The sequence below is a fragment of the Cladosporium halotolerans genome (genome assembly GCF_011745625.1).
Source record: "Cladosporium halotolerans strain TM138-S3 chromosome Unknown Sca11, whole genome shotgun sequence".
Taxonomy (NCBI): Eukaryota; Fungi; Ascomycota; class Dothideomycetes; order Cladosporiales; family Cladosporiaceae; genus Cladosporium; species Cladosporium halotolerans.
Window position 1 is genome coordinate 525,819 of NW_027191462.1, and position 25,049 is coordinate 550,867.

Below are 25,049 nucleotides of genomic sequence, written 5' to 3' on the forward strand. Positions count from 1 at the left end.
GGGTGGTATGTAGGGTGCGGTGGACAGGCAGGCCTTGTCGTCCACGCGCGCTATAACTACGCCCTCTCTGGCACGCCGGGCGGGAGGCGATGCCGCTCTTTTGCTACGCGGGTGCGGTGCGATGCGACGATTGCGCGGGAGGCGTGCGGTGCGGTGCGGTGCGGTGCGGTACGGTGCAGTGTTGTGGGCAAACAGTCTGCTTGGTGTTGCAGGTTGGAGGCCGGCAGAGGCTGACGCGGGGCGTTCGCGATGACGGGTCGCGGCTGGCGGAGGGTGCGGCGTCGGCGGGCTGGGGCGCGCAGTCACGAGAGGAGGAGGGCAGGGCAGGACGGGGAGTTGCGGATGCGGTATACAGACGGGGTGATGGAGGAGGTGCAGGTGGTGTCGGCGTCGGCCAGGAGTGCAGAATCTGCTGTGGTGGCAGCGGTGCACGGGTCGAGCTCGCGGCCTCGTGCTTGCGTGCGGCATTCTCACGCAATCGTGCGCGAAGCGGCCCACTCGAGTGGGCACGTGCAAGGGAGGTGCCGGCGCCAGCAGGACACCCGGCGGCCGACGAGCCGGGCCAGATCCTCACTTTTACTTACCTAAGGCGCTGGCGGCGTCCATGCGCTCAGATCCTCCTGCAATCCTCCGGCACATCCGTCCATCAGTGCCCCAAACCACGTGCCCCGGTGGCTGGCAAGTGAGTATGTGCACCTGTCTATGTGCGAAGCGAGCATACACCGCTCGCTCCGAAGACGGCCGTGTCGATATACAGTAGCAAAATGCCTCGCAACACGTACAACCAGGACTCCACTTCACGCTTCTAGAAGCCGCCATCCTTGTCGTGTGGGCGTGTGCAGGATGCCAGGATACAGAGCACCTACCAACTCGCCTTAAGCTAGCAAGCACCCTGATGGGCTGGCCACGGATGTACACAAGAATATTGTTAAATCGCCATGAGAAAAGGTAGAGACGCCGCGGCATTTGTGTCGGGTAAGGGCATGAACATTGCGCTCTGTCATGCTTGTGCCGTGAACTTAACTCTTTAGCAAGAAAAAAAAAGAATCCAGTGCTTATACAGCTACTCCTAATACCTCTCCATCAACCAAACCCGCCTCTCCCCCTCCTCCATCCCACCCAACATCTCCTGCTCCGCCTTCTTCATCGCAACATAATGCCCCACAACCTCCCCCCCAAACGCCTCCCTCAACCCCTCATCCCCCTCCAGCGCCTCCAACGCCTCCCCCAAACTCCCCGGCAACCTCTCCCCAATCCCCAACCCCTCCCTCTCCCCCTCCGTCAGCCCCGACGGATTCACCAAACACTCCCGCACCCCTATCTCCCTCCCCTCCCTCAACCCCCCCAGCCCAGCCCTCAACACCGCCGCGATCGCCAAGTACGCATTCCCCGTCCCATCCAAGCACCGCACTTCCCACCGCGCCGCCTCGCCCCCCACCCACCGCAAAGGCACCTCCCGATTCTGCGTCCCCCACGCCACCCACCGCCCGCACGTCCACGCGTCGTCCGCCACCCGCGCGTAGCTCGCGCCCTGCGGCATCGTGAACGCGCACAAGCCGCGCAGGCGCGCCAGGACGCCGGCGAAGAAGCGCGACTGCTGCGCTTCGAGCTCGAGCTCGTGGGTTTGATCAATATTGCCGGCGCCGCTCGGGCGCCGGAACGACAGGTTCGCGTGGCAGGCTGTGCCGGCGCCGGGGAAGGGCTGAGGGTGCACGGTCGCGCGCAGGCGGTGCGTTGCGGCGATCTGCTGGATTGCCTGCCGGGTTTGGACGAGGGTGTCGATTGCGCGGACGGGAGGGAGGGGCGGCAGGACGAATTCGTACTGCCCCGGCCCGGACTCGGAGTGCAGGTGGGTTATGGGGAGGTTGGCGGCGGCGAGGGCTTGGGTTATGCTGAGGAGGAGCGGGAGGGAGGTCGTGTATTGGGTGTCCGAGAGGGTGCTCCAGGCGTGGTTTGTGTCGAGGGGGGAGAAGGGGTCGGTGGAGGAGGAGGAGGAAGGAGGGTTGCGCTGGCAGAAGGTGATTTCGATCTCGAAGCCGAGGAGGAGGTCGAGGGAGTGCTCGGAGCGGAGTATGGTGACGGTTTCTGCGAGGAGGCTTCGGGGGCAGAGGTCGAGCGGTCGGCCGGTTTCGTCCTCGAAGCTTGCCATGATGGTCGCTGCTGGGCCGGGGAGGTTTCCTTGATACATGGGTCGGAGGCTGTCGAGGTCGGGATGGACGTATATCTGTCCAACGGGGTTACAGACTGGCGTGAAACTGTCGTTCTGCAGAGTGCCCAAATTGCCTCGTGAGATCCCGAAGCTCAACTGGTCAGGTTGGAGATTTTTGTGGACTGGTATGCATCTGTTCCGGACCATGCCCATCCAGTCGAGCCATTGGACGAAGATGAAAGAGAAATCATGTATTGGTGCGGTCACCTTTGCGGCTGTCTGGATTTGCTGCGAGGGCATCGGTGTCTGGATTTCGTGAAGTTCCCGTCAGTAGATGCTCCATGCCTGATGTAGAACCGTCGCGCATGCAGCTAAACTTAAGGTGCCAATGAGTGCCCAACTTTTGCCAAATATTTGCGTGTCGCGTGCGCTTCTGTGCTAGTTTCGAAGCCTTATTATCAAGCAACTGCCAAAGCATGGAAACCACATGAGAGCGATGCATCAGCAAGGGTCACTCACATTTGCCGTCCCTCCGACTGCCACATCCAACGTCCGTGGCAGCCTCAAACCAAGCTCATACAGCACATTCGAATTGTTGAACAGGATCCCCTCCACAGCCTCAATCGCCTGCTCAACGCTCAAATCCCCCTCCTCGACCAACTCCACAAACACCTTCTCAATCGCCTGTCGCCCCTGCACGTTCGCCAGCCAGTACGTCTCCGCCTGCAAATGCCCGTCCGTGCTCCACAGCACCTTCGACATCGGCGTGAGCTCCAGCGCCTGCCTCACGATCGCCTCCTGCCCGCCACGCGACACCATCGGGAACACCTCCCCGATGTCCAGATACACATTCTTATACACCGTCGCCAGGTAGCCCGCCTCCCGCGTGTAGGGATACGCCGAGTGCAGCAGCACGATCGGCACGGTCGGAAACGCCTCGATCAGCGACTGCAGGCCGGCCGGATTGGAGTCGAGCAGCGAAATGTCGTTGTCGCCCAGCCCCGTGTGGAACTGCAGTGGTTTCGCGCGCCCGCGCTCCGAGAAGCCCGCCGCGATTAACTTGCACGCGCTGATCACCAGCGCGTCGCACATGCCGCGGCCCTCGACGCGGAAGCCTCGCGCCTCGCACGTCGGCAGGAACTCGTGCGTGAAGCTGCGAAGGCCGGCGTCGGTCACTTCGCTGTCGCGCCCGGTGCGCACGCTGAGGCCCGCGCGGTAGCAGATGACGCTTTTGAAGCCGACGACGTCGGGGTCTGAGATCGCGAGCGCGATCGCTTGCTCGAAGGCCGTGATGAACTTGACCCAGGCGAGGGAGCAGGCTTCGTCGTCCGCGATGGAGATCCCGACGGGGAGCTTCCACTGCTGGTGCAGGGAGGCGAGGACGGCGGCCGCGACGGCTTCGATGCGCACGATGCGCTTGCAGGGCGAGAGCGTGAATTTGCTGTGCCATTGGTAGGGTTCGAAGGCGTCGGGGCTGCCTAGCCCGTCGTCGATGAGGATCGTTTGCATGCCTTCGAGGCATTTTCGGGTCAGGCCGTCGGCGTCTTCGTAGAGGAGGCGGTTGCGCTCTTTGAGGATGGTTTCCCAATCGGCGGCCGGGGGAAGGTCGTAAAGGGTACGGAGTTGCTTCGCGGCGCGAATGTGAGCTAGAGACTTTGGAGTGTCTTCCAAAGCCTCTCCGGTAGCCTCTGTCGTGATTGTCAGGAAGTCGGTCGAGCGCAGCCCGTGTGGGCGGAGCAGGTTATGTGCATGGTTGTCAATGACCGGGCAGGTCCTGACGACGGTGCGCAAGTCATCAATGGAGTGTTCCATCTTGCTGAGTATCTTCCATGGCTAAAGATTTCCACTTGAACGTTAGGATCTGGAGTGAGGTGAAGCTGCCGGTGGAGGTGCAGTTGTTGTCGTCGCGTGAGATCGTCTGGTCTCCGCTATGCATGATGACATCGCATGCTGACCGACACAACCAATGGCACTTCTCTGATGGTGTATTCCTCCGTCCATCGTTTCACACCGCAATTGGAAAGACCTATTGCACGTAGAGTACAGTATGTTAGAAATCGTTCGGCAGTCTGCACATTTGAGACAGCAGACACCACAATACGCAGCCGGTCAAGCGTTGATGTTCACTCAGACGAACAGTCATATCTCAAGTGACAGCAAGACATTCAAGCGTGTCAAAGCTCAGCAGTTTTTTAACCACGCGCTCTTGATTCGCACGGTGCTTCAAGAGATCCGTCATGGAATGCAGTCGTTTATCCTCACCTAGGTGCTGATTTCCTCTGTAATAAACTGTGGGTGGCCAGTCAAAGTGCGCTGTGTAGTCAGCAGCAATATAACAGCACGTTTCTGTGATCAGGTAGATCAAGACAAGTGCATTCTGTTGCAGGACGGATGATCAGTCTCAGGTATGAATTCCATCGGCAAGGACTTGTTGGTCTAGATGCAAGGCACGTGACGATATCAGCGCCCAGAAGCGTGAGGCTTATCAGCCAATAGGAACCGCCCGAGAGAGGGTGAGATAACAGACGTCTTGAGCTGGAGCCAAACCCGTTGAGTACCACGTAAGGACAACTCAAGCCGCGCCGGGCGAGCATTTTGCATTCTGCAAGAAAGAATAAATGAAAGACGGCATGATGCTCACGATCAACAGCTGAATCAATACCGGTCAATGGCTCGCATGCAAATGGACGTTTAGACCAACTGCCTCACTGGCTCATGGAAACATGATATCCACCAGCAGCAAGTCGGCACCATCAAACCGCGGAGAAGCAAAAGAAACAAGCATATCAAATGCACACGCCAGAGTATCCAGCACTGCCTGCAGAACTGAAATAGGACCGAAAGCCTGCTCCTATCGCCTGCTGGTTCCCTATCACTGCTATCAGACAGCATTGCCTTCTTGGGCTGACCCCGACCCACACCAAAGATAAGCCAGCGTCTGCGGCTTGCGCCCAACGTTTGGCAAAACGGTACCCGGGGCGGGAGTATGCTTGTCAGTCCTAGGCGTTTCGCGACCTGGGCCAATGAAGAACCGGATGTTTGATCTCCCTCTTGTACTGACAAGACTATCAAAGTTGAGTGAGGTAACTTGGCTTGCTGGTTCCGATGTGTCCCTAGTCGCCGCGCGTTGCCAAACACTGTATGACGGTCGATGAAAGAACTACAAGTCTTCAGCACCATGGGAGCACACTGCAACTAGATCTTCAATTTAATCTGGCCGGGACCTCAAGACACAATATCTTTATCACCATCTCCAAGCCTCAGCATCATCAAACAGCTCCCATTCATCCACGGCAAACCATTCGATCGTCTCCCCGCAGTGAAACTGCACGCTTTACCCAATTGAGTGGAGCACGACAAGGGCCGTATCGCTTTCTCCAGATCCTCTTCAACGGCCGGCAGGGCTGGGCGATATCCTCCCGCGAGCTCCTTGCCGTGTGGTCCGACCTGGAGACCCCTCGGAGTTGCTTCTTACTGCGCAGCCGCATAGGCATAGCGACAGATCGCTGTGACCGGAGAAGCAACTTTCAATGCGATCGACGTCAATCGCAAGTGTAGCAGATATTAATGACAGAGCATCCCAGTGCTTCTAGTCGAGAACTCTCCGGTTAAGCACTCTGATATTATCCCCTTCTACGGCTCAGTCTCGTACCCAAGCATTCTTCGATTGAGCCACACTATTTCGTTATACACTAGGAAGCCACAAGCCAAGATGGTCGGCTTCAACCCTGCTTTGTTGTGGAAAACGCCAGAGATCAACCCAATCAACCACAAGGCTCGTTCTCTACCTCTATTGAACCCCATCAATGTTCACGGACGGGTGTTTTTCTTCTCTTGGTTTGGTTTTATGATCGCTTTCTGGTCTTGGTATGTCAGCCGTTGCATTTTTGCTTCGCTGTCCCCATCGGTCCATGCAAGGAAATGCTAACATCTGTCGAGGTATGCGTTCCCACCGCTGCTCCACGACATCATCAAAAAAGACCTCCACCTCACCACCGACCACGTTGGTAACTCGAACATCATTGCTTTGGTCGCAACACTACTCGTTCGCCTGGTTGCTGGTCCCGCATGCGATCGCTTCGGTCCAAGATACACATTTGCAGGATGTCTGCTCATCGGGGCCATCCCAACATTCCTCTCCGGCACAGCATACAATGTCCACCAGCTATACGCTCTGAGGTTCTTCATCGGTATTCTCGGCGGTAGCTTTGTGCCCTGTCAGGTGTGGACGACCGGATTCTTCGACAAGAACATCGTCGGCACTGCAAACTCTGTGGCTGCTGGCTTCGGCAATGCCGGTGGCGGTATCACGTACTTTGCCATGCCTGCCATCTACAACTCGTTCGTCAGGGACCAGGGCCTCGCTCCTCATGTTGCCTGGCGTGTGTCTTTTGTCGTTCCTGGCATCTTGATTGTCAGCGTCGCCACCCTCCTTGTCCTGCTGTGCCCCGACACCCCTACAGGCAAATGGTCCGAACGCATGCAAGCTGCTGAGATCAACCGCCAGCACGCTGCCGTCGAGCCCTCGGTCGTAGACGTCCCTGGTCAAGTCACCGAAGACTCGAAGGGTGGAAACGTTCAGTACAACGGAACAAACACGCCCGGCACTCTCACCAGAAAGAACTCTTACAACCTGGACGATGAGAAGAAGTCCGACTCCGTGTCAAAGCCCAACAACGACCCCGAGGCCCAGCTTGGCGAGCAACAGATGCTTGACCTGACCCGCAACGAGGTAGTGCAGAAGCCAACCTGGGGCGACATCGCACGCATCACCTTCTCCCCTCAAACGATCGTCTGCGGCGCCGCCTACTTCTGCACCTTCGGCGCCGAGCTCTCCGTTAACAGCATCCTTGGCTCCTACTACGCCAAACAGTTCCCTACCCTCGACACCCAGCAGACCGGCAACTACGCCGCAATCTTCGGCCTGCTCAACGTCGTTTGGCGCCCGCTCGGCGGCGTTGTCGGTGACATCGCGTACAAGTACACCAGCTCTGTCTGGTCCAAGAAGGTCCTCCTGCACACATACGGCATCGGCACCGGCGCCCTGCTGCTCGCCACGGGCCTCGTCAACCCCACTGAAGTCGGCACCATGCTTGCTCTGGTCACCATCGGCGTCGCTTTCTTCCTCGCTGGCGCCAACGGCTTGACTTTCTCGCTCGTGCCCCACGTGCACCCTCAGGCCAACGGTGTCGTGTCCGGTTTCACCGGCGCGTGCGGCAACCTTGGCGGTGTTGTTTTCGCCATCGTCTTCCGCTACGGCAGGAGCTATGGCGAGTCTATCTGGATCATTGGCGTGATGGTTGTGGCTATCAACCTTGCTGTGTGCTGGATCAGGCCGGTGCCTAAAGGCCAAATGGCTTGAGGATATAGCATGATTACTATGACTTTTGTTTTGGTTCTTCGGGCATTTCTTAGCGATAGCGTGCATTGATGGAACATGGGACGGATTATCAGAGATACCATTTGAATTTACGAGGCTTTTCGACACGATTTTGACAGCTCCATTTTCAGTATCGTCGACGTGAATATGACATGCAACGTCAGCATTTGGCGAGGGATTCCAGCGATGAGTGCCAATCTTCAGGCAGTCTTCTCGCAAATTTCAGCCAACGACACATTCTTATCACCACATTCAGCTGGTAGGGACACACGAGTTCAATAACTTGACGACAGCACCAATGGACGCAGGGTTTGGGCGAAAGGTTTCTTTGAAGTTTTTATTCACATGTCCCTAGCCGTTCACGGCCGTCGACGCTGCGCTTCTCTTCCTCCCAAAAAAAAATTGGCTGATCAAAGTCGAGGCGCACGCACTTAAGCGGCGATGGTGACCTCAACCTCAACACCGGCCTCGATGTTGATGATGATCTGCTTGACGACCTCGGTGGGGGCGTTCAGGTCGATCAGGCGCTTGTGGATCCTGTTTGTCGCATTTTCGTCAGCAAGTGTTCTCTTTGCGCGCGTAGCCTCTCCATATCCTCTCGGGACTTGAATCCAGCCAATCCTGTTCACAGAAACAACTCACCTCATCTCGTAGGTGTCCCAGGTCTTGGAGCCCTCACCACAAGGGGTCTTGCGGGTGGAGATCTTGAGGTTCTTGGTGGGCATGCGGACGGGGCCCTTGACGCGGAGGTCCTTGGACTTCGCGCGGTCGATGAGCTCCTGGCACACCTTCTCCAGCGACGCGACCTTGCGCGAGGTCAGGGTGATGCGGATCTTGTGGATCTTGGGCATGTCGCCCTGCTGGGCCTTCTTGGCGTCGTAGGTGGACATTTTGGCGGGTTGCGAGATGGGATGTGCGATCGCGACTGTCGGGGTGAGAGGGTTAGCCTTATTGCGCGACGGGTTTTGTCGGACGGCGGGTTATTCTGGGCGTACCTCGGTCGGTGTGTTGGACTCGGTAACGTGACGATCGTGCAGAGGGAAGGACGGTCGCGGTGGTGGGCCGGGATTCGGTGAAGTGATTTTGGCAGGGCCAAGAGTTCGTTTGTGTGGGGTGAGAGATTGCTGCCTGAAATTTTGAGGCACTCAAGATCCCAGCATAAACTCAATATTGACAACGGAGCTGGGATCCAAAATTGTATACAGCCTAGGCAGTATAAATGATTAGTTCAAAATCAAGCGAGCAGATAGTCGATCATCTAAGTAAGCTGTAAACCGAATATTCATGACGGTATTGTTTGCTTCCCAAAAGTCCACAACTGTCGTTGTGCCGGAAGCCAGCCGTGAATCTCATATGTTTCGAGAACGGCTTGCCAGCGTCACTCACGATGACCGCACGCTAAAACACAACGTCCAACGCTCCGGTGAACGTCACTGACGTCTATAAGTAATTATATTTCAAACCCGGCGTAAGCACTCCTTGGGATTTCCAGGCTCACATACAACGCTGGATTGCCATGTCTCTCCCTGCCCTGGCACCGATACCACCAGCGAGCGTTCGTTTGTCGCTGGACGCTGCGGAATGGGAAGCTTGTGTGGACGCATGGCTTACTCTCGCCGAACTTCAGTTGAGAGCATCTTCAACTTCGACAGCTTTCGTAGCGGCATTCCTGCAGTCGTACTATCACGAGCTGGCTAATGTGGCCTCGAACGACGAAACGCTACGAACTCCAAAAGCCACGTCGTTACATAAAGTCGCCTTTGCGCTTGTCAAAAAGGCGTTCCTCCAATCCGACGACCTAGAAAACCTCTTGGAGTGGGATTTCCTGGCCAATCTCTGCCGCAGTCATATCAAAAGCTCGAGACTTGCGGAAATCTTCAGCACCCTATGGGCGAGGAAATCTGCCTTGCTCGAGAAGTTATTTCAAACCCGCAAAAATGCACTTATCGACATGCTGGACTCCGGCAGCCCTGATGTTGCTGAAGCAACTCTGACACAGATGGCACCTATCCTGCGCGTCTCGTCAGAGACTTCTGTTTTCTTCATTGTCGGCACAGATCTTGTGGACTCCCTGGTATCTGGTTATGAGAAGTCTTCGTCTGACAAAACGCGCAAAGCCATCAGCATGACGATCTATTTGGGACTCCTTGCGTGCGTGGCAGGCGAAACGCCAAACTTCTCTTTGTTGTCTGACCATCTTTATACTCTCAAAGCCCAGGCCGAGCGAAGGCCGCCAAATCAAGCTCTGTTGGCAGACACGGTCACTAACACGCCTCTTCTCGCGAAGCTTCGCCGGATTTTCACTGGAAAGACACCTGAGCGATTGGTCAAATTGCTGGACGGATTGGAGACTCTAAGATCGCCAAGCATCGCTCGACCTAGAAAGCAGTCCCGAAGGAAACTATCGAGCAAAGGAAAGGCTAGGCAGACCGCGCCAGGCCACGAGATGCACGTTCACCGCATGAGCTTGGTCACACAAATCCAGGACCTCTTCCCCGATCTCGGTGCCGGCTTCATCATGAAGCTGCTAGACGAGTATAATGACGACGTCGAACAAGTCACCGCACACCTCCTTGACGACTCCCTACCACCTCACCTTCAATCAGCAGACCGCAACGAGCAGGCCCCCGTCTTCGACTCGAGCATGCAAGCCGGAATCGACCACCTCGCCCCAGCCTCCACCCCTCCACCCCCAGAACCCTTCATTCCCGAACGAAAGAACGTCTTCGACAACGACGAGCTCGACCAACTTACCATGGACACCTCACGCCTACACTTCGGCAAACGCAACGACCCCACAACCACCTCTTCCCAACCCAACAAATCCGCCATCCTCTCCGCCCTCGCCGCCTTCGACGCCGACGACGACGAGCGCGACGACACCTACGACGCCCAGGACGTCGGCGGCTCCATCGACAACGCGCACCCCGACGGCGAGCCCGGGCAGGCCGCCAAAGTCACTCAAGAGGAGAACGACGCCGCCCTCTTCGCAAGCTATAGATCCCACCCGGAGCTCTTCGGCCGCTCGTTCGACGTCCGCCGCGGCCAGCCCCGCGCCGCTCTCAAGGCCCAGACGGGCCTCACGGACGAGGCTATCGAGGGCTGGGCTATTATGCTGCAGCGCGACCCGAAGCGCGCGGCACGCTTGGAGGCGCAGATGGGTGCTTTCGATGGTCGGCAGGCGGCGCTCGCGCGCTCGGCGTACCGCGAGAGTCCGGGTGGGACGGAGACGGAAGACTCGGATGCGCCGCCGGCGGGGAGGGGTGGCTTTGGCGGGAGAGGAAGGGGGCGCGGCAGGGGTGGAAGGGGTGGTGGAGGTGGAGGTAGGGGAGGTGGCAACGTTGCGGGGCCTTCTGGGGAGGCGGCTACGGTTGCTGCGCAGAGGCGGAAGGAGGCGAATAAGGGCAGCCGCGCGAATCATAATCGCAGGGACCAGCGTGCGAAGAAGATGGCGAGGGGTGGATTTCCTGGGTAGATGGACAAAGAAGCAGGGTGATGCTCGCGGGCACCCGGGCGGGTCTTTTCGTGGCAAGCAAATCGAGTACATGTCAATGGACAGACTTGACTTATTGCGGGCTTCTTGCACAGGCTGGCAAAGAGAGAAGAATTATCATTGAATGCCTGTAACATATCCAAAGCCGCAAGAAAAGAAGAGCCTCCCTTGCCTGTCCTAAAATCCCTGGCCCCATGGCTCCTCATGGCAAAGCGCCAATGCAACTGTTCAGTGCCCCATTGCACACCACCGTCAAACCCGGCTCGACAATCGTCTGGCGCCACGAGTATTCCGCCGCCTGCTTCTGTCCCTGTCCATCCACTGTAATCGCAACAGTCAGCCAACGACTTCCACATCGCCTATAATGGAAAGGTAAAATACTCACATCCCTGAATCCCAACAAACGCCACAGCGCCATTCATTCCCGTGTCAGCCTGCCCCATCGTCCCGACCGAATAGTAGGTGAACGTGAACGCGTTCGGCGCCGCCGAGTTGTACGCGACTGTGAAGTGGTAAATACTCTCCCTCTGCGCCGCGCGCGCCACGTAGTACTCGAACGTGACTTTCGTGCCCTCGATCTCGTAGAAGATCCACTGCTGCGTCGTCTCGTTGCCGTACGCGAACAGGTCGTCGAAGAACGGCGCGATCACGGCGTCCGGGAAGACGGTGCCTGGGTAGGGGAAGCGCTTGGCCAGGAATTGTGTTGAGCCGCGCTCGAGCGAGATGTGGCCGTTCGTGCCTGGGAAGATTCGGTTTGAGCTCGTGCTGTAGAGGGTCACATCGAACGGCAGCTCGAGCTCGCAGTACGAGTCGTCTTCGAGTGTGTCGGTTGGCCCGCCGAAGTCGCAGGGGGTGGGGGAGGCGAGTCTCAAGTACCCAGAGTAGGGGGCGTTGCCGGTTGTTGTTGAGGCGGCGGTGGACGAAGACGAAGAAGAGGTTGTGGTGGTACTGGTGGTCTCTTCATACGGGTCTGGCGCTTCAATGCTGCTTGAGGAAGTGGTTGTGGTGGTCTCCTCGTATGGATCTGGTACCTCGGTGCTACTTGAAGAAGAATCCGTTGTCGAGGTGATCATCATCTCAGAAGAGCTTGTGGTCATAGACATCGTTTCCGACTCGTATGGATCCGGTACTTCTGAAGACGTGCTCGTCGTCTCGCTCAAAGATTCTGTCGAAGAGCTTGAGACGTCTGGGTAAGTCGGAGGTCCTGCCAGCCTGACCGCCAGTGTAGCAATACCTGGGACGTATTCTATCGGCGTTGGTTTGAAATAACATGTTTCTTCACCGATATATGATACCGACCCACATTCCGGATCGAAGTCGCAAGCTTGAATGCAGGCCATGAAGGAAATCAGCTGAGGAGGCGCGTACGAGGGCGGATTTGAATCAAGGTTGCAGTAAATGGTATAGGCGTTGCCCGCGGTGTTCACATATACGGTGTTGTTCCCTTCGGGGCATGGCGGCGGAGAGCTGGTATAAAATGGAGGTACAACTTCAGATGATGATGAGGTTGTCGTGGTACTTGTAGTGGACTCGTCTGGATACTGAGGCGGCTCCGAAATGGAAGGTGAAGTGCTCATTATCGTTGAGGAAGAGGAGGAGCTAGATGTGGTCGGCTCATCTGGGTAAGTAGGAGGTTCCGCTTCGCTCGACATTGTTGACGAGCTGGTTGATGATGCCACTGAGGAGCTAGAGCTGTATGAACTGCTAGGAGGGCTTGTACTTGGGGCGCTTGCGCTGCTCATCGTAGTGTACACTGGTGGAAGAGTTGGTGAGGATGACTCTGAGGAGCTCATGACACTACTGCTGGACATGCTCATTGAGCTCGATTCGAAGCTGGAGCTGGAGCTGGAGCTGGAGCTGGAATCAGACGTCGTTGGCTGGTAAGGCGGATTGATCGGACCGATCGGAGAGCCTGAGGAAGCAAACGATAGGGTGTCTGAGGATGACACGCTCGACGACTCGCTACTACTTGGTGTTTCAGACCCGTAGATTGGTGGTCCCGCTGAGGATGAAACACTCAGCTCGCTGCTACTTGGTATTTGAGACCCGTAGATTGGCGGCCCCGCTGAGGATGAAACGCTTGACGAGGAGGCTTGGGTGTAGATAGGCGGAGAATATATCGGAGGCATAACGTCGGAGGATGTCGTTGGTGTGGAGAGAGACGACAAGCTTGGTGAGCTTGACCTGGTAACGGAACTCGTAGTGCTGGGCCATGGAAGTACGTATGAAGTGCTAGCAGACTCTGAAATGTATGGCGGTGGCGGCGTGCTGACAGACGGGACAGGTGATTGTGAAGAGCTGCTGGCTTGTGGATAAGTGTACGGAGGGGGGCCTTCGGTTGTGTATTGACCAGGAGGTGAGCTTGACATGCTATCCATGACGATACTAGACGACACTGTTATGCTTCCCGTCGACGTGGCCGTCGTGGAGCTTAATGGATGCACTCCATCGCAAAGTCTGGCACGAAGAACGATTGGCGCCCAGGATTGCTCCGGCTCATCCGGCCCAATGAACTTGCACAGCACTTGGGCGTTGTCAATGAGGCCGACCGGGAGTTTATAAAATTGTGCCTGGCCGTTGGTGAAACGTGGGCTCGTCCAGTTGAGGACATCGTCCTTGAAACTGAAGGTTGTGCTGATAGTCCCTATAGTTGGGGAAATCGCAAAAGGCTGGTTCTCAACGAAAAGATTTGTTGATACGTGGCTCCCATTGACGCTCATCAGCTGGCCGTTCCTAACCTGGTATTGACCTGCTGAAAGCGGGTTTGTCGATGTGTTCCCGTTCAGCGTAAGCCAGGAGAGTTGGGGCGGTTCACGGCGTTGCAAGTTGTTGTACATTCCGTCCAGCTGAATCTCTAGCACGAACGGCGTTCCACTGTTCCAGGCTTCATCGTTGTACTGGATCGGAACGACTGTGACCGTAGACTGGACGATAGTCACTGATCGCGTTCCCGTGGTGTATATGGCGCTGCAGGTGCTTGGGTATCGTGTAATAGTGATCACTTCACCGAGAACATTGCCGCTCAATGAGCTGATGGCGAAAAGGGCTGCGGCGTTGCGGAAAATCATCTTTGCGCCAGTGCGCAAAACGCGCTTCGCAAGGATCTTCTCGATAGAGCAGATGTGAGATGTTGGTCAATGGAGAAATCGAAGGGACTGCCTTGCTCTTTTGTCCGTGATCCGATCAAGGATCTGGATGGGGTGATCCAGAATGGAAGGAGTGCTAGAGTGAGACGCGTTACTGGTTGCTCGGCGTGTCCAGTAGCAAGCGCAATAGAGATTGGGACATCGTTGCTGGTCAACCGTCTCGATGTTTGGAGCCAAGGAAAGCGTGGAATGCAAAACACAACCAAGGCAGCCCTTGCACTGCAAAGCGCGTCGAGGGACACTTACACAATTTCGGTTGGCGTTAGATGGAATGCGCGGCCGACAAAAGATTATGGGAATGAAACGAAATACGCGTGAAGACTCAGTAGGAAGGAGACTCAAGTGATGAGCGCAGCCTGGTGGCCATGTTCTTCGCATTTGAACGTCGTAAATACGTACCAGACCTGTAGCCGCCTATGCATGATGTTGCTGTCCAGCATCCTTGATTTTCGAATTCACATCTCGCGATGCATATGATCGTTCGAGAAGTGGCTTGAGGCGGGTATGATACATGAACTTCTTCCATTTATTTTATCATTCATCGTTCTCTCCGTTTACTCTTCTCCTCCACCAGGCGGGCCGGATTTGCCCATCTGTCGGGCCTTCAGCATCTCATCGCAGAGCAAGAGGTTGCTCGCGATGCCAGTCGCGCTTGCGATGCTGTTTCTCAGCACCCTGAAGCTGTCGTAAACACCTTCCTGGACAGGATCCATCTCCTCTCCTGACACCAGATCCAAGCCTGCAACATGACCTTCGGCGTGTGCATCCTGCAGCGCAGCGAGTGAGTCCTGAATGTCGTGGCCACTGTTCGCGGCGAGAGTCTTGGGAATGACGAGCAAGGCATCGGCAAATGCGTGAACGCCCCACTTCGCCTTACCCTTGACCGTCTTGCTGAATGCGTCCGATGTCAGGCGCCTCGCGCAGGCGACCTGGAAAGCACCTGCACCGGGGACGACGGACTTGTCGACGACGATGTTGTAGACTGAGCGAAGGCCATCACGGACGGCATCCTTGATCTGAGCGATGGTGTGGGAGTTGGGACCCTTGATGAGAAGGGTGACAGACTTAGGCTCCTTGACCTCCTCAATGAAAGTGTACTTCTCCTCGCCGATTTGGTGCTCATAGACGTGACCAGCCCAGCCAAGAACCTCAGGTGTGAGGTCGTCAGCGCTGTTCTGTGCCGTGCCGCCGCAAATCAGCTGCAGGCGCTCCATGTTTCTTCTCTTTGCGCGGCGAAGCGCGAAGATGCCGTTCTTGACCAACACGTCGAGAGAAAGAGGGTCAATGCCCTTCTGGTTGACAATGACAAAGCCCTTCTTCGGGTCATCGCCGCAGACCTCCTTCTTCAGCTCTACGATCTTGCGGAGCTTGTCGTCCACGAAGCGGCGCTCTGACTCAACAAGCTTCTCGCGCTGCTCTGCCGAGTTGTAGTAGAAACCCGAGTTGATCTCGCTCTTCTCGTACTCCAAGCTGACGTTGAGGGTGAGGATGAAGGCGTTGCGGACATCCTTGGGCATATCGGGGTGCCTCGCGCCGTGATCCAGCGCAAGACCGCGAATGAGCTGTGTGTCGGCCGCCATGCGGTGCTGCATCGTCATGATTTCCACCATGTGAAGGTCGGGCTTCTCACCCTCCTGGTAGATGGACAAGACAGCGTCGACGATGTCGGGAGTGAGCTGCTCGGCGAGTGTCGAGTTGATCTTGGTCGACAATGATGTTCTGGCAACAGAGAGGAGGAGTTCTCTATCAACATCGCGCGCCAGCTTGAATTCGTCCAGGAAACGCAGGGCCTCGCTCTTCGCCAGCTCATATCCGTCCGTGATAACTCTGGGGTGCAGGCCCTCGCTGATATATCTGTTCGCCTGCTTCAGGAGCTCGCCAATCATGAGCACCACGCTCGTTGTGCCATCACCGCAAATCTCATCCTGTGCCGTCGCTGCTCTTGCGATCATGACCGCAGTGGGGTTCTGGATCTGCATCTCCTTCAACAGCACCGAGCCGTCCTTGGTGAGCTTGATTCCACCGGAGCCGTCCACCAACATCTTGATCGTGCCAGTCGGGCCCAGGTTGGAGGAGAGCACGCCCTGGAGACCCTCGCCGGCGGCGATGTTCACGCTGAGGGCCTCGCCTCTCCGCCGCGACTCGGCCTTGGGGTTGAGGAGTTGAGCTGCCGACATTTCGAAGTCCAGATGTCCAGAAGTCGGGTGATGTAGCTCGAGCGTCTGGGTGGGTGAGGAGGTGTTGGGTGGGCAGACGGCGGTATTGCTCGCAACAAATGCTTCGACGTCCCTCCCCCTCCACAAACAGCCAGCCAGCACTTTTCGCTGCTCGCTGCCCACACGAGTCGCGCGCCCGCCCGCGTCCAGCAAGGGCCGCCCCGCACCCAATCACAGCGCGCACACCACCAGCTCGCTCAAGCTTCCTCCGCAAGCTTAAGGTGGAAAATTATCGACCGCCGAAGCTGCTGCGCTTCTGCACGCCAACGACCGCGACCAGCACTCGCTCGCTACCAACACCACCGCACACTCCTGGTGGGCTACGTCCGTTGCTGGCTCTGCACTGCACGACTGTGCCCTCTACTCTACCCGGCGCGCACGAAAATCCACCGCCGCAATGTCCGTCGATTACCTGCTCCACGAGTCCTCTGTGGGCTATGCGATCTTCTCCGTGAAGATGCAGTCCGACACCGTCGGTGCCCGCCTGGAGGAGGTCCAGAAGGCGCACACCGACCTCGCTCTCTTCGGCAAGATGGTCCAGCTGGTCTCTTTCGCTCCCTTCCAGGGCGCCGCGCAGGCCCTTGAGAACGCCAACGAGATTTCCGAGGGTATCATGAGCGACTACTTGAGGACCACCCTCGAGGCCAACCTGCCCAAGGGCGGCAAGAAGGAGAAGAACAAGATCACTCTCGGTGTTGGCGACAGGAACTTGGCTGGTTCCATCAAGGCCGAGTTTGCCGGCATCGAGGCCGAGACTCCCGAGACCAGCGAGATGGTCGGTGACCTCCTCCGTGGCATCCGCCTGCACGCCGAGAAGCTCCTCAAGGGCCTCCAGATGGGCGATGTCTCCCGCGCGCAGCTTGGTCTCGGTCACGCCTACAGCAGAAGCAAGGTCAAGTTCTCCGTCCAGAAGAACGACAACCACATCATCCAGGCCATTGCGACTCTCGACCACCTCGACAAGGCCGTCAACACTTTCTCCATGAGAGTCAGAGAGTGGTACTCCTGGCACTTCCCCGAGCTCGTCAAGATTGTCTCCGACAACCAGAAGTTCGCCGCTTGCGCGCTCTTCATCGGCAACAAGACCTCGCTCAACGACGACAGCCTCCACGAGCTCGCCGAGATCGTCGACGACGACCACAGCACCGCCCGCGCCATCATCGAGGCCGCCAAGGTCTCCATGGGTCAGGACATCTCCGAGACCGACATGGAGAACGTCATGCTCTTCGCCAAGCGCACCGTCTCCCTTGTCAAGTACCGCAAGTCGCTCTCTGCCTACCTTGTCGCTAAGATGGGCGTCGTCGCTCCCAACCTTGCCGCTCTCATCGGTGAGACCGTCGGTGCTCGCCTTATTTCGCACGCCGGTAGCTTGACCAACCTCGCCAAGTACCCGGCCTCCACCGTCCAGATTCTCGGTGCTGAGAAGGCTCTCTTCCGCGCTCTCAAGACCAAGGGCAACACCCCCAAGTACGGTCTCATCTACCACTCTTCCTTCATCGGTCGTGCTGGCATGAAGAACAAGGGTAGAATCTCGCGCTTCCTCGCCAACAAGACCTCTATCGCCTCGAGAATCGACAACTTCAGCATGCAGCCCACCAGGAAGTTCGGTGAGGCCCTGAAGGACCAGGTCGAGGAGCGTCTCCGCTTCTACGCCGACGGTGTCAATCCCACTAAGAATGAGATTGCCATGGTAAGAAATGTCACGAATCGATTGCGATAACACAGTGATGCTAACCAGTTACAACAGAAAAACGCTATGGACGCTACCCTCGCCTCCATCAACGTCGCCGACCCGTCCACTGCCGCTGATGAGGAGATCGAAGTCGCCGGCGTGACCGAGGCGCCGACCAAGCAGGCCGAGCGCAAGTCCAAGAAGTCCAAGAAGGACGACGAGGACGTCGAGATGGAGGACGCCGACGACGCGAAGACTGCTAAGAAGGCCAAGAAGGCCGCTAAGAAGGCTGCCGCCGAGAAGGAGGCTACCTCCGCCGGCGCCGACGAGGTCGACGAGGAGGCTCTCAAGAAGAAGCTCAAGGCTGACAAGAAGGCCAAGAGAAAGAGCGACGCCTCCGGCGAGGTGCCTGAGGAGCAGATCAAGAAGAAGTCGAAGAAGAGCAAGGCGTAAGCCCGATCAGTCTCTCTTCACTTTCCACTCTTGATTGGTCTTCATGTGACATTGCTCAAAAAAGGTGACCGGCGCGGAGTTTGCATGACATGGCAGCGGCGTTCCTGAGGCGTTTCTCTTTCTTGAGAAAAGACGTGTGACTGGGTTTCTGTGTGTTATACTGGGATTTGGTTCTCCGACGGCGGTTTTGTTTCATACTTGCGAGGGCAGGGCCAGCGGTTTTGCCACACCTGGCCCTTCGAGTGCCCTCCTGTAACATTGAAGAAATCATCCACCATCAACGCTTTCAAGCGCTGGGTCAGAGGTTTGCCACGCCCTGACCCATTGTGTGTGCGATCTTGTGACATTTGAGAGATGATCTATCCTGACGGCTTGCGAGCCCGAGGCTATGGATTTCCCACGCCTGGCCTCACAGAGCGATGATCCACACTTTTGCCGCGAATTTCAATCCCGTCGCTTCTTTACATTTCCTTCACACATTCACGTTCAAGATTTGATAGTATTGATGCCAGTGAGTTACAATCCAGTGCTTGCTCGGGTTCTAGGCAAAATTGTTTTCTACTGTTAGGAAATCTTGCTACCTGTAGTCGGTGTCTGTCTATATCGCTTGCCATCAGATCGCCCATCAGCCATGAAGCTCATCTGCCGTCTTCAGTCTCCACTTCGACACACGGGAGACCCAACCTCGTCGAATTATGAACTCCGCTCCCTTCGCTCTTCGCGCGCTCCAGCCGGTTTCCTATCGAACTTAACGCAACTTTTCGACCAATTTTGGCCGAGATCCGTTTGCAGACAGTAGCTGAGGTTGGTCACGTCTCCAGCACTAGATGCATAGGAGTCTCTGGCTCTTGCGGTCTATCCTTGCGATGGCCAATTCGTCGCGTCCTTCTTGATGCTTTAGCCATGGACGATGGAGGAGCCAGCGGCGTCGGTCCTGACCAGGAAGGCAGAGTTTGTCCCGCCATGAGTTCGATTGATGCGGACGGGTCCCAGAAGCCATTTTCGGCATCGGTCAATTAGGGCCGTTTGCCTTTTGGATCGAGGTGGTGAGACCAGAGTGATGTGGGTCTTTTCCTTCCCAATTTCGCCGGTACGTCGCGAATTCGTAACTTCGATCCAGAACGGTATGTATATAGGCCGGATCTAGTGACGAGAGGTACGTCGCGAATTCATCGCTTCGTGATGGAGGTTTTGTATATAAGTCGGATTGATGGACGATGTGTGGTACGTCCGGAGTTTTGCAGAGGAATTGAGAGTAGAGAAGGCGTTTTAAATGGATTTATGCACTGTATTGTTTGTGCTGAGGTAAAGTCCCTGCGACCATGTGGGTATCTATTGACGGCGCTTCACCTCTGCTCTTTGTTGGCCGCTTGACGATCAATAGAATCTGGCGCACGGGTTTTACGCTTGACTGCATATGATACAAGCAAACACGCAACGCTGTCAGGGTTGTTTCCTGGTATTCACAATGGAGTTTTGCAGCACGATCGCGATAGCGTTGTCTTCCACGAGAAATCATAGCCGAGCAATCGTGCCATTTTCTTTGCCTCATCCGGGTTCAGTGACCAGATAGACCTGCAAGTATGGCCTAAGCAAAGAATTTACGTCTAAAAGCCAGATCTGTGCAAGACAGCCCTGCTGTAGAGGCAATCATTCATAAAGTCACACGTAGCACTATACTGTGAGGATGCTTGGAGGTTACTCGTCTGCAAGAATGTAGCCCAGATTCGTAGGCGGCTGTAGGCAGCTCGGATTGAATCCGAGGCGCTCCACTTCGGTCGCTTTCCTCGCGTTCTTCGCTTCTTCGCCTCCCTGGGTACAGGATGCAATCGCCGGAGTCACGACACTCTGATCACGATAATGCAAGACTATCGTTCACTATCTCTGCTGGGGATCCCATGGTCTTCGATCTGATCGTATCTTGGTGCATGTAAAGGCATCCTCAGAGCGAGAGACCAGGTGGTTCATAATGTGCCGCGAGCCGATCTGAGCGTTCTTCAGGAGGCAGATGGACTGAATCATGGCCAATGAGACGTACGGAAAGCAGCTACATGCTCGTTGCAAGTTGTGGCGAGGTCCATGAGCATATGTTGCCCCTAAATGAACGCCATGCTAGGAAGGCCAAGACGGTTTCCGTTGTCCGTGCTGAGGGCTGCCAATGTTGACGTGGAACCGACAATCGGCCAACATGGGACGCCTGCATCTATGGCAGAGATTGTAGGGAAAAACAGTGCAGACGGTCTCATATCACGCACCAGCTGCCTCTCGAGGTCAGAAGAGAAGAGGAAGTGAAGTCGGGACAAGGGAGCACGCGCCGTGTGCAACACGGCGGGCGTCGTCATGCGGGGGCGCAAGTCGGGTCTGGCGGCGCATTTGTTGCGCTGCTTCCTCCAGCTTGCATACGCAGGCCACTCACTCAGCCTCATCACGGACCCCGTTACCCGGGAACCCTAATAGTAATAATTTCCTGTTGCCTTTCTAGTCTATTGTGCAGCTCTCTTGTGTGAAGCTCGCGGATGGCCCGGCAATGTTGCTTTGACTAAGACAAGCTAAGTACAAGACAAGAATCCACAGCTTCAAGCAAACACACTGGCCAAGCCACCCGTCTACATACATTAATCGCTCCCCTGAGCGGCCAGCCGCAAGCGAGCATACTCCAACATGGCCAGCCACGGACGAGGAATGAGCGCGACCTTCATACCTGGGGCGCCAGGCGACGATTACTATCAACCGGCACCCCCAGAGTTGGTCGCGCCAGAACCGCAGAGGTACAGACCGCCCACTAGTCCTCGACCTCGAGTGGAATGTTTTTGTACTAACAAACGTGGTTTCGCAGGCACATGCCGGAGATGTCCAACCAAATCCAACATGGCCTCCAGAACCTCAATCTAGCAAGCCGCGACTCGTTCAATTCGATAGCCTCGTCCCGGCAAACATACGGATACGGCCAGCTAGGCAGTCCGAACGAAGTGCCGCACCTTTCGCCCTTTCCGAAGCTGGTCAACCCAGGACCCAATGTCCCTCCCTCGGACGAAGAGCTCGAAGCGACCTTGGAGAATGCACGAGCCCTGGTCCTCGGGGCAAACGACCCGGAGATGCAACTCGCGTGGGCAGCAGACGCCTTGATTTATGTCGGTGTTTGCGTGGACAACGAAGACCGGATAGCAGCAATCAAGCCGCAATCGGCGAGATCGTCCACCCCGCGAATCGAGCACCAGTTGAAGACGGACGCCATGAACATCGTCTCTTTCCTCGCGGATCAACACCACCCAAAAGCTGAGTTTCTGCGGGGCATGTGGCTAGAGTGGGGCAGATTTGGGCAAAGAGAAGACAAGAAGGAGGCGTTCAGATGCTACTCAAGAGCAGCGGATAGAGGATATGCAAGAGCCGAGTACAGGATTGGCATGCTTTACGAATCGTACAATGATCCTGTGAAGGCTTTGAGGCATTATCACCGAGGTGTAGACGCTGGAGATGCGGCATCTTGCTACAGACTCGGAATGATGACTTTGAGAGGTCAGCACGGCCAGCCACAGGACTACGGCAAGGCGATTGATTTGATCAAGCATTCTGCTGCGGTCGCAGATGAGAATGCAGCACAAGGCGCTTATGTATACGGCATGCTGCTTGCGAGACAGCTTCCGCAGGTTGATGTACCGGATACATATCTACCATTTGACGAACGGCAGGCGCGGATCAATATTGAGAAAGCTGCCTACCTCAAATTCGCAAAAGCTCAGCTCAAGATGGGCTCGGCTTACGAGCTGGGATCCTTGGGCTGTGATTTTAATCCGTCCTTGTCGATGCACTACAACGCGCTCGCTTCGAAGCAGGGAGAGGCTGAGGCTGATATGGCGCTCAGTAAGTGGTTCCTCGTCGGCTCGGAGGGAGTTTTGGCGAAGAACGAGGAGCTGAGTTACATCTACGCTCAGCGAGCAGCACACACTGGACTTGCGACCGCCGAGTTCGCGCTAGGATACTTCAATGAGATTGGAATGTATGTACCGGTCGATTTGGAAAAGTCAAGAGAATGGTACGAGAAGGCCTCCAAACACGGGAATGCCGACGCAAAGGGGCGGCTCGATGCTCTTGCACGCAAACAAGTGCTTTCTCGGAAAGACCACGACAACATTGCCGTCAAGAGAATCACATCGATGTACGGTTCGAAGCGTGGTGGTCGCCCGCAACGATTTACACAGCCCCATCAGCCTTCACCTCTTGCCGATTCGCCTTCCGACGATGCTTCCGTATACAGTCAGAGCCCAGCAACGCCGGCGCCGGCGCCGCCACTCAACGTGCGAATGCCATCTGCACCTCCGCTTACCACGCCTTATCCCATGGACGATGGGCCTCCGCCAGCTGGGAGAGCACCATCAGTGGCTCCATACCCATTAGAAGACGGTCCACCCAGGCAGAGGGTTGGCCCTGCGGTGCCCCTTTACAATGCTCCGCCGCCGCAACCCCGTCCAGTGACCGCCCTCAATCCAGACCTAAGACCAAGCAGTGCCTTCCAGATCAACCCTGAGATCCGCGCCAATTCGACAATGTCCGTTCCGCAGCTGCATTATCAACAACCACTGCCCGGCGGACGAGGCTACCCACCCTCCGGATACCCTCCAAATGGCGTTCCACAAATGCGTCCCGCGACTACCTTACCCCCCAACGACCCACGCGGCCGCTACGGCCCAGCACCAACAGGCCAGCGCATAGTCTCCGGCCCAGCAGGCATTCCAAACGGCAACCCACGCCCAGGCCCCTCAGCATCTGTGCCACCGCCCCAATCGCAAACCCCCCAAGTCGACATTGGCTACTCCGCGCCGCACGACGACCGCCGCCGCCAGTACGGCCCCAGACCCAGCGGCGGCAATGCCGGGCCAGGAGCGTCTCCCGCCATGGGCAATTCGCCCTCGATGCCCGCTTTGGACCCTACTCCGAAACCCTCAGCGCCGCCTGGCAGAGCTTCGGCGCCCTCATCACGCCCTAGCTCGCGGCCTCCCACTGATCTCCCTGGCCGCAAGCCTGTGACCTTGACGGATGGCCCTGCGCCAGCTTCGAAGCCTACAACGCCAACGCCAGCGGCAAAGCCGGCTGCTAAGCCGCCGGGCAAAGGCCCGAAGACTTTCGAGGAGATGGGCGTGCCACAGCATAAGCAGGAAGGCGAATGTGCTGTCATGTAGAGTTGGATGGCGGAAAGATACGGAGGTGGTCACATTGTTCCTTTCTCGCACTTCTCGTATTTCGGGAAGCTTTAAAGCTTGCAGAATGTCATCTGGAATGGCACATAGTAGCGTAGGCGTTCGACATGGTGCGATTTGTTTTGATCTGCGGGTGCATCGAGAGAATGTCAAGGGCAAAAGTTGTCGTTGGCGCGTCAGATATGTGGAAACACTGCATAGCGTCCATCAAAAATTCATAATCCCTGCTCGACAAGATTTACTTCAACCGTCAATCTCGTGTCCATAATCTAAACGAAGAGTGCTCCGAGTATGATCTTGATATTCGATGATGTCATCACTGCTAACGTTCACTTACTCCATCCACAATCGTAAATCACCCAGTATCCCGGTGTAGATTGCACGTGATCGCACCGGCACGCTTCTTCCATCAGCAAGTCACAGTTTCAGCCAACAATCGAAACCATAAAAAGAGGACCTCTATCGAAGCCTTTCACGCATCCAGCTCAAACCCGAATCTCCAACACCAAACAAAACAGACAGTCAACCCCACCAAATGCCCCAACCCAAACCCCCCGAATCCTACCGCAAGCCCTGCACCCTCTGCTCCACGCCCCGCGACGTCCTCGTGCGCTGCCAGATCGACCCGGCCAGCGCGGAGGAGGCCCACGTGAAGCCGGACGCCTGGCACTTCGTCTGCCCCGGCGCCTGCTGGCGGCGCGTGAGCGGCGGCGTCATCGATGGGGATCTGAAGGAGGGCAGGGAGGGGTATCGGTATGGCGGCATGTGGAAGAATAAGCATGCGGGCGTTTCGGCGAAGGTGCCGAGGAGGTTGAAGGGGAAGATGGTTAGGGGGAAGGATGAGGGTGGGGAGGAGGGAAGTGGGGAGGAGGGAAGTGGGGAGGAGGTGGAGAGGGATGGGGAGGGTGGTGGTCAATTCGTTTGACTGGGCGAGTTGGAGTATCATGTTTTTTGGTCGAAGAGATGATTGTTTTCTTGCAAGCATTGGGCTTCTGGGCACAACTAGGTCACGTCTTGACGCCACAGGGAGATATTGTACCATCACGACGTTCAAGAAATTGCAAAGATTGAGTAAATGAAATCAATAAGATTGTCATACGTTTATCCCCTCAAAGAACCCTACAGCGACCAACCCAACAAGACAAAAAAACGCCCAAAAGCTCTAACAACTCAACCCGCCAACAGCCACCGAGAACGACCTTTGCCCTTACACCTACACCTACACCTACACCAATCTGAAACCACGGCAATACACTCCGCAGGAACAAACCCCCTCTCTCCCCATCCCACTAACAAAACAAGACCAATCGAACAGCAAGAACAAACGCCTGAAAATCTTCGTCCC

General features: G+C 56.4%; 10 protein-coding genes across 10 annotated transcripts; 5 read left to right on the forward strand and 5 right to left on the reverse strand.

Moving 5' to 3' along the window:
- Window positions 1-1,069: 1,069 nt before the first annotated feature.
- Window positions 1,070-3,961, reverse strand: WHR41_04414 (uncharacterized protein; the record flags this gene model as incomplete). Its single annotated transcript, XM_069373020.1, has 2 exons — window positions 1,070-2,455; window positions 2,669-3,961. The coding sequence occupies 2 exons, from the start codon at window positions 3,959-3,961 to the stop codon at window positions 1,070-1,072; spliced, it is 2,679 nt and encodes an 892-aa protein (XP_069230402.1).
- A 767-nt stretch (window positions 3,962-4,728) lies between these two features.
- WHR41_04415 (uncharacterized protein) lies at window positions 4,729-7,647 on the forward strand. Its single transcript, XM_069373021.1, has 2 exons — window positions 4,729-6,016; window positions 6,089-7,647. The coding sequence occupies exons 1-2, from the start codon at window positions 5,862-5,864 to the stop codon at window positions 7,509-7,511; spliced, it is 1,578 nt and encodes a 525-aa protein (XP_069230407.1). The 5' UTR covers window positions 4,729-5,861; the 3' UTR covers window positions 7,512-7,647.
- A 192-nt stretch (window positions 7,648-7,839) lies between these two features.
- rps20 (40S ribosomal protein uS10) lies at window positions 7,840-8,581 on the reverse strand. The gene is made up of 3 exons (XM_069373022.1): window positions 8,525-8,581; window positions 8,172-8,454; window positions 7,840-8,066 (listed from the first exon to the last, which is right to left on the reverse strand). Exons 2-3 carry the CDS (start codon window positions 8,417-8,419, stop codon window positions 7,961-7,963), a joined length of 354 nt encoding a protein of 117 aa, XP_069230403.1. The 5' UTR covers window positions 8,420-8,454; window positions 8,525-8,581; the 3' UTR covers window positions 7,840-7,960.
- Window positions 8,582-9,045: 464 nt separating this feature from the next.
- Window positions 9,046-11,004, forward strand: WHR41_04417 (uncharacterized protein; the record flags this gene model as incomplete). Its single annotated transcript, XM_069373023.1, has 1 exon — window positions 9,046-11,004. The coding sequence occupies one exon, from the start codon at window positions 9,046-9,048 to the stop codon at window positions 11,002-11,004; it is 1,959 nt and encodes a 652-aa protein (XP_069230408.1).
- Window positions 11,005-11,122: 118 nt separating this feature from the next.
- Window positions 11,123-12,125, reverse strand: WHR41_04418 (uncharacterized protein; the record flags this gene model as incomplete). Its single annotated transcript, XM_069373024.1, has 2 exons — window positions 11,123-11,343; window positions 11,408-12,125. The coding sequence occupies 2 exons, from the start codon at window positions 12,123-12,125 to the stop codon at window positions 11,225-11,227; spliced, it is 837 nt and encodes a 278-aa protein (XP_069230400.1). The 3' UTR covers window positions 11,123-11,224.
- Window positions 12,126-13,050: 925 nt separating this feature from the next.
- WHR41_04419 (uncharacterized protein) lies at window positions 13,051-14,090 on the reverse strand (the record flags this gene model as incomplete). Its single annotated transcript, XM_069373025.1, has 2 exons — window positions 13,051-13,227; window positions 13,296-14,090. 2 exons carry the CDS (start codon window positions 14,088-14,090, stop codon window positions 13,051-13,053), a joined length of 972 nt encoding a protein of 323 aa, XP_069230399.1.
- Window positions 14,091-14,722: 632 nt separating this feature from the next.
- Window positions 14,723-16,345, reverse strand: WHR41_04420 (uncharacterized protein; the record flags this gene model as incomplete). Its single annotated transcript, XM_069373026.1, has 1 exon — window positions 14,723-16,345. The coding sequence occupies one exon, from the start codon at window positions 16,343-16,345 to the stop codon at window positions 14,723-14,725; it is 1,623 nt and encodes a 540-aa protein (XP_069230272.1).
- A 436-nt stretch (window positions 16,346-16,781) lies between these two features.
- On the forward strand, window positions 16,782-18,790 carry WHR41_04421 (uncharacterized protein; the record flags this gene model as incomplete). The annotated part of the gene is made up of 2 exons (XM_069373027.1): window positions 16,782-18,074; window positions 18,132-18,790. The coding sequence occupies 2 exons, from the start codon at window positions 16,782-16,784 to the stop codon at window positions 18,507-18,509; spliced, it is 1,671 nt and encodes a 556-aa protein (XP_069230273.1). The 3' UTR covers window positions 18,510-18,790.
- Window positions 18,791-20,944: 2,154 nt separating this feature from the next.
- Window positions 20,945-23,686, forward strand: WHR41_04422 (uncharacterized protein; the record flags this gene model as incomplete). The annotated part of the gene is made up of 2 exons (XM_069373028.1): window positions 20,945-21,277; window positions 21,346-23,686. Exons 1-2 carry the CDS (start codon window positions 21,171-21,173, stop codon window positions 23,684-23,686), a joined length of 2,448 nt encoding a protein of 815 aa, XP_069230274.1. The 5' UTR covers window positions 20,945-21,170.
- Window positions 23,687-24,239: 553 nt separating this feature from the next.
- On the forward strand, window positions 24,240-24,629 carry WHR41_04423 (uncharacterized protein; the record flags this gene model as incomplete). The annotated part of the gene is made up of 1 exon (XM_069373029.1): window positions 24,240-24,629. The coding sequence occupies one exon, from the start codon at window positions 24,240-24,242 to the stop codon at window positions 24,627-24,629; it is 390 nt and encodes a 129-aa protein (XP_069230275.1).
- Window positions 24,630-25,049: the final 420 nt, after the last annotated feature.

Excerpts from the sequence above, each read along its gene's own strand:
- WHR41_04415 (XM_069373021.1), top strand. The coding sequence starts at position 5,862 with ATGGTCGGCTTCAACCCTGCTTTGTTGTGGAAAACGCCAGAGATCAAC. Across the intron at positions 6,017-6,088 it reads ATGATCGCTTTCTGGTCTTG|GTATGCGTTCCCACCGCTGC; the intron begins GTATGTCAGCCG and ends ACATCTGTCGAG.
- rps20 (XM_069373022.1), bottom strand. The coding sequence starts at position 8,419 with ATGTCCACCTACGACGCCAAGAAGGCCCAGCAGGGCGACATGCCCAAG. Across the intron at positions 8,067-8,171 it reads TGGGACACCTACGAGATGAG|GATCCACAAGCGCCTGATCG; the intron begins GTGAGTTGTTTC and ends TGCGACAAACAG.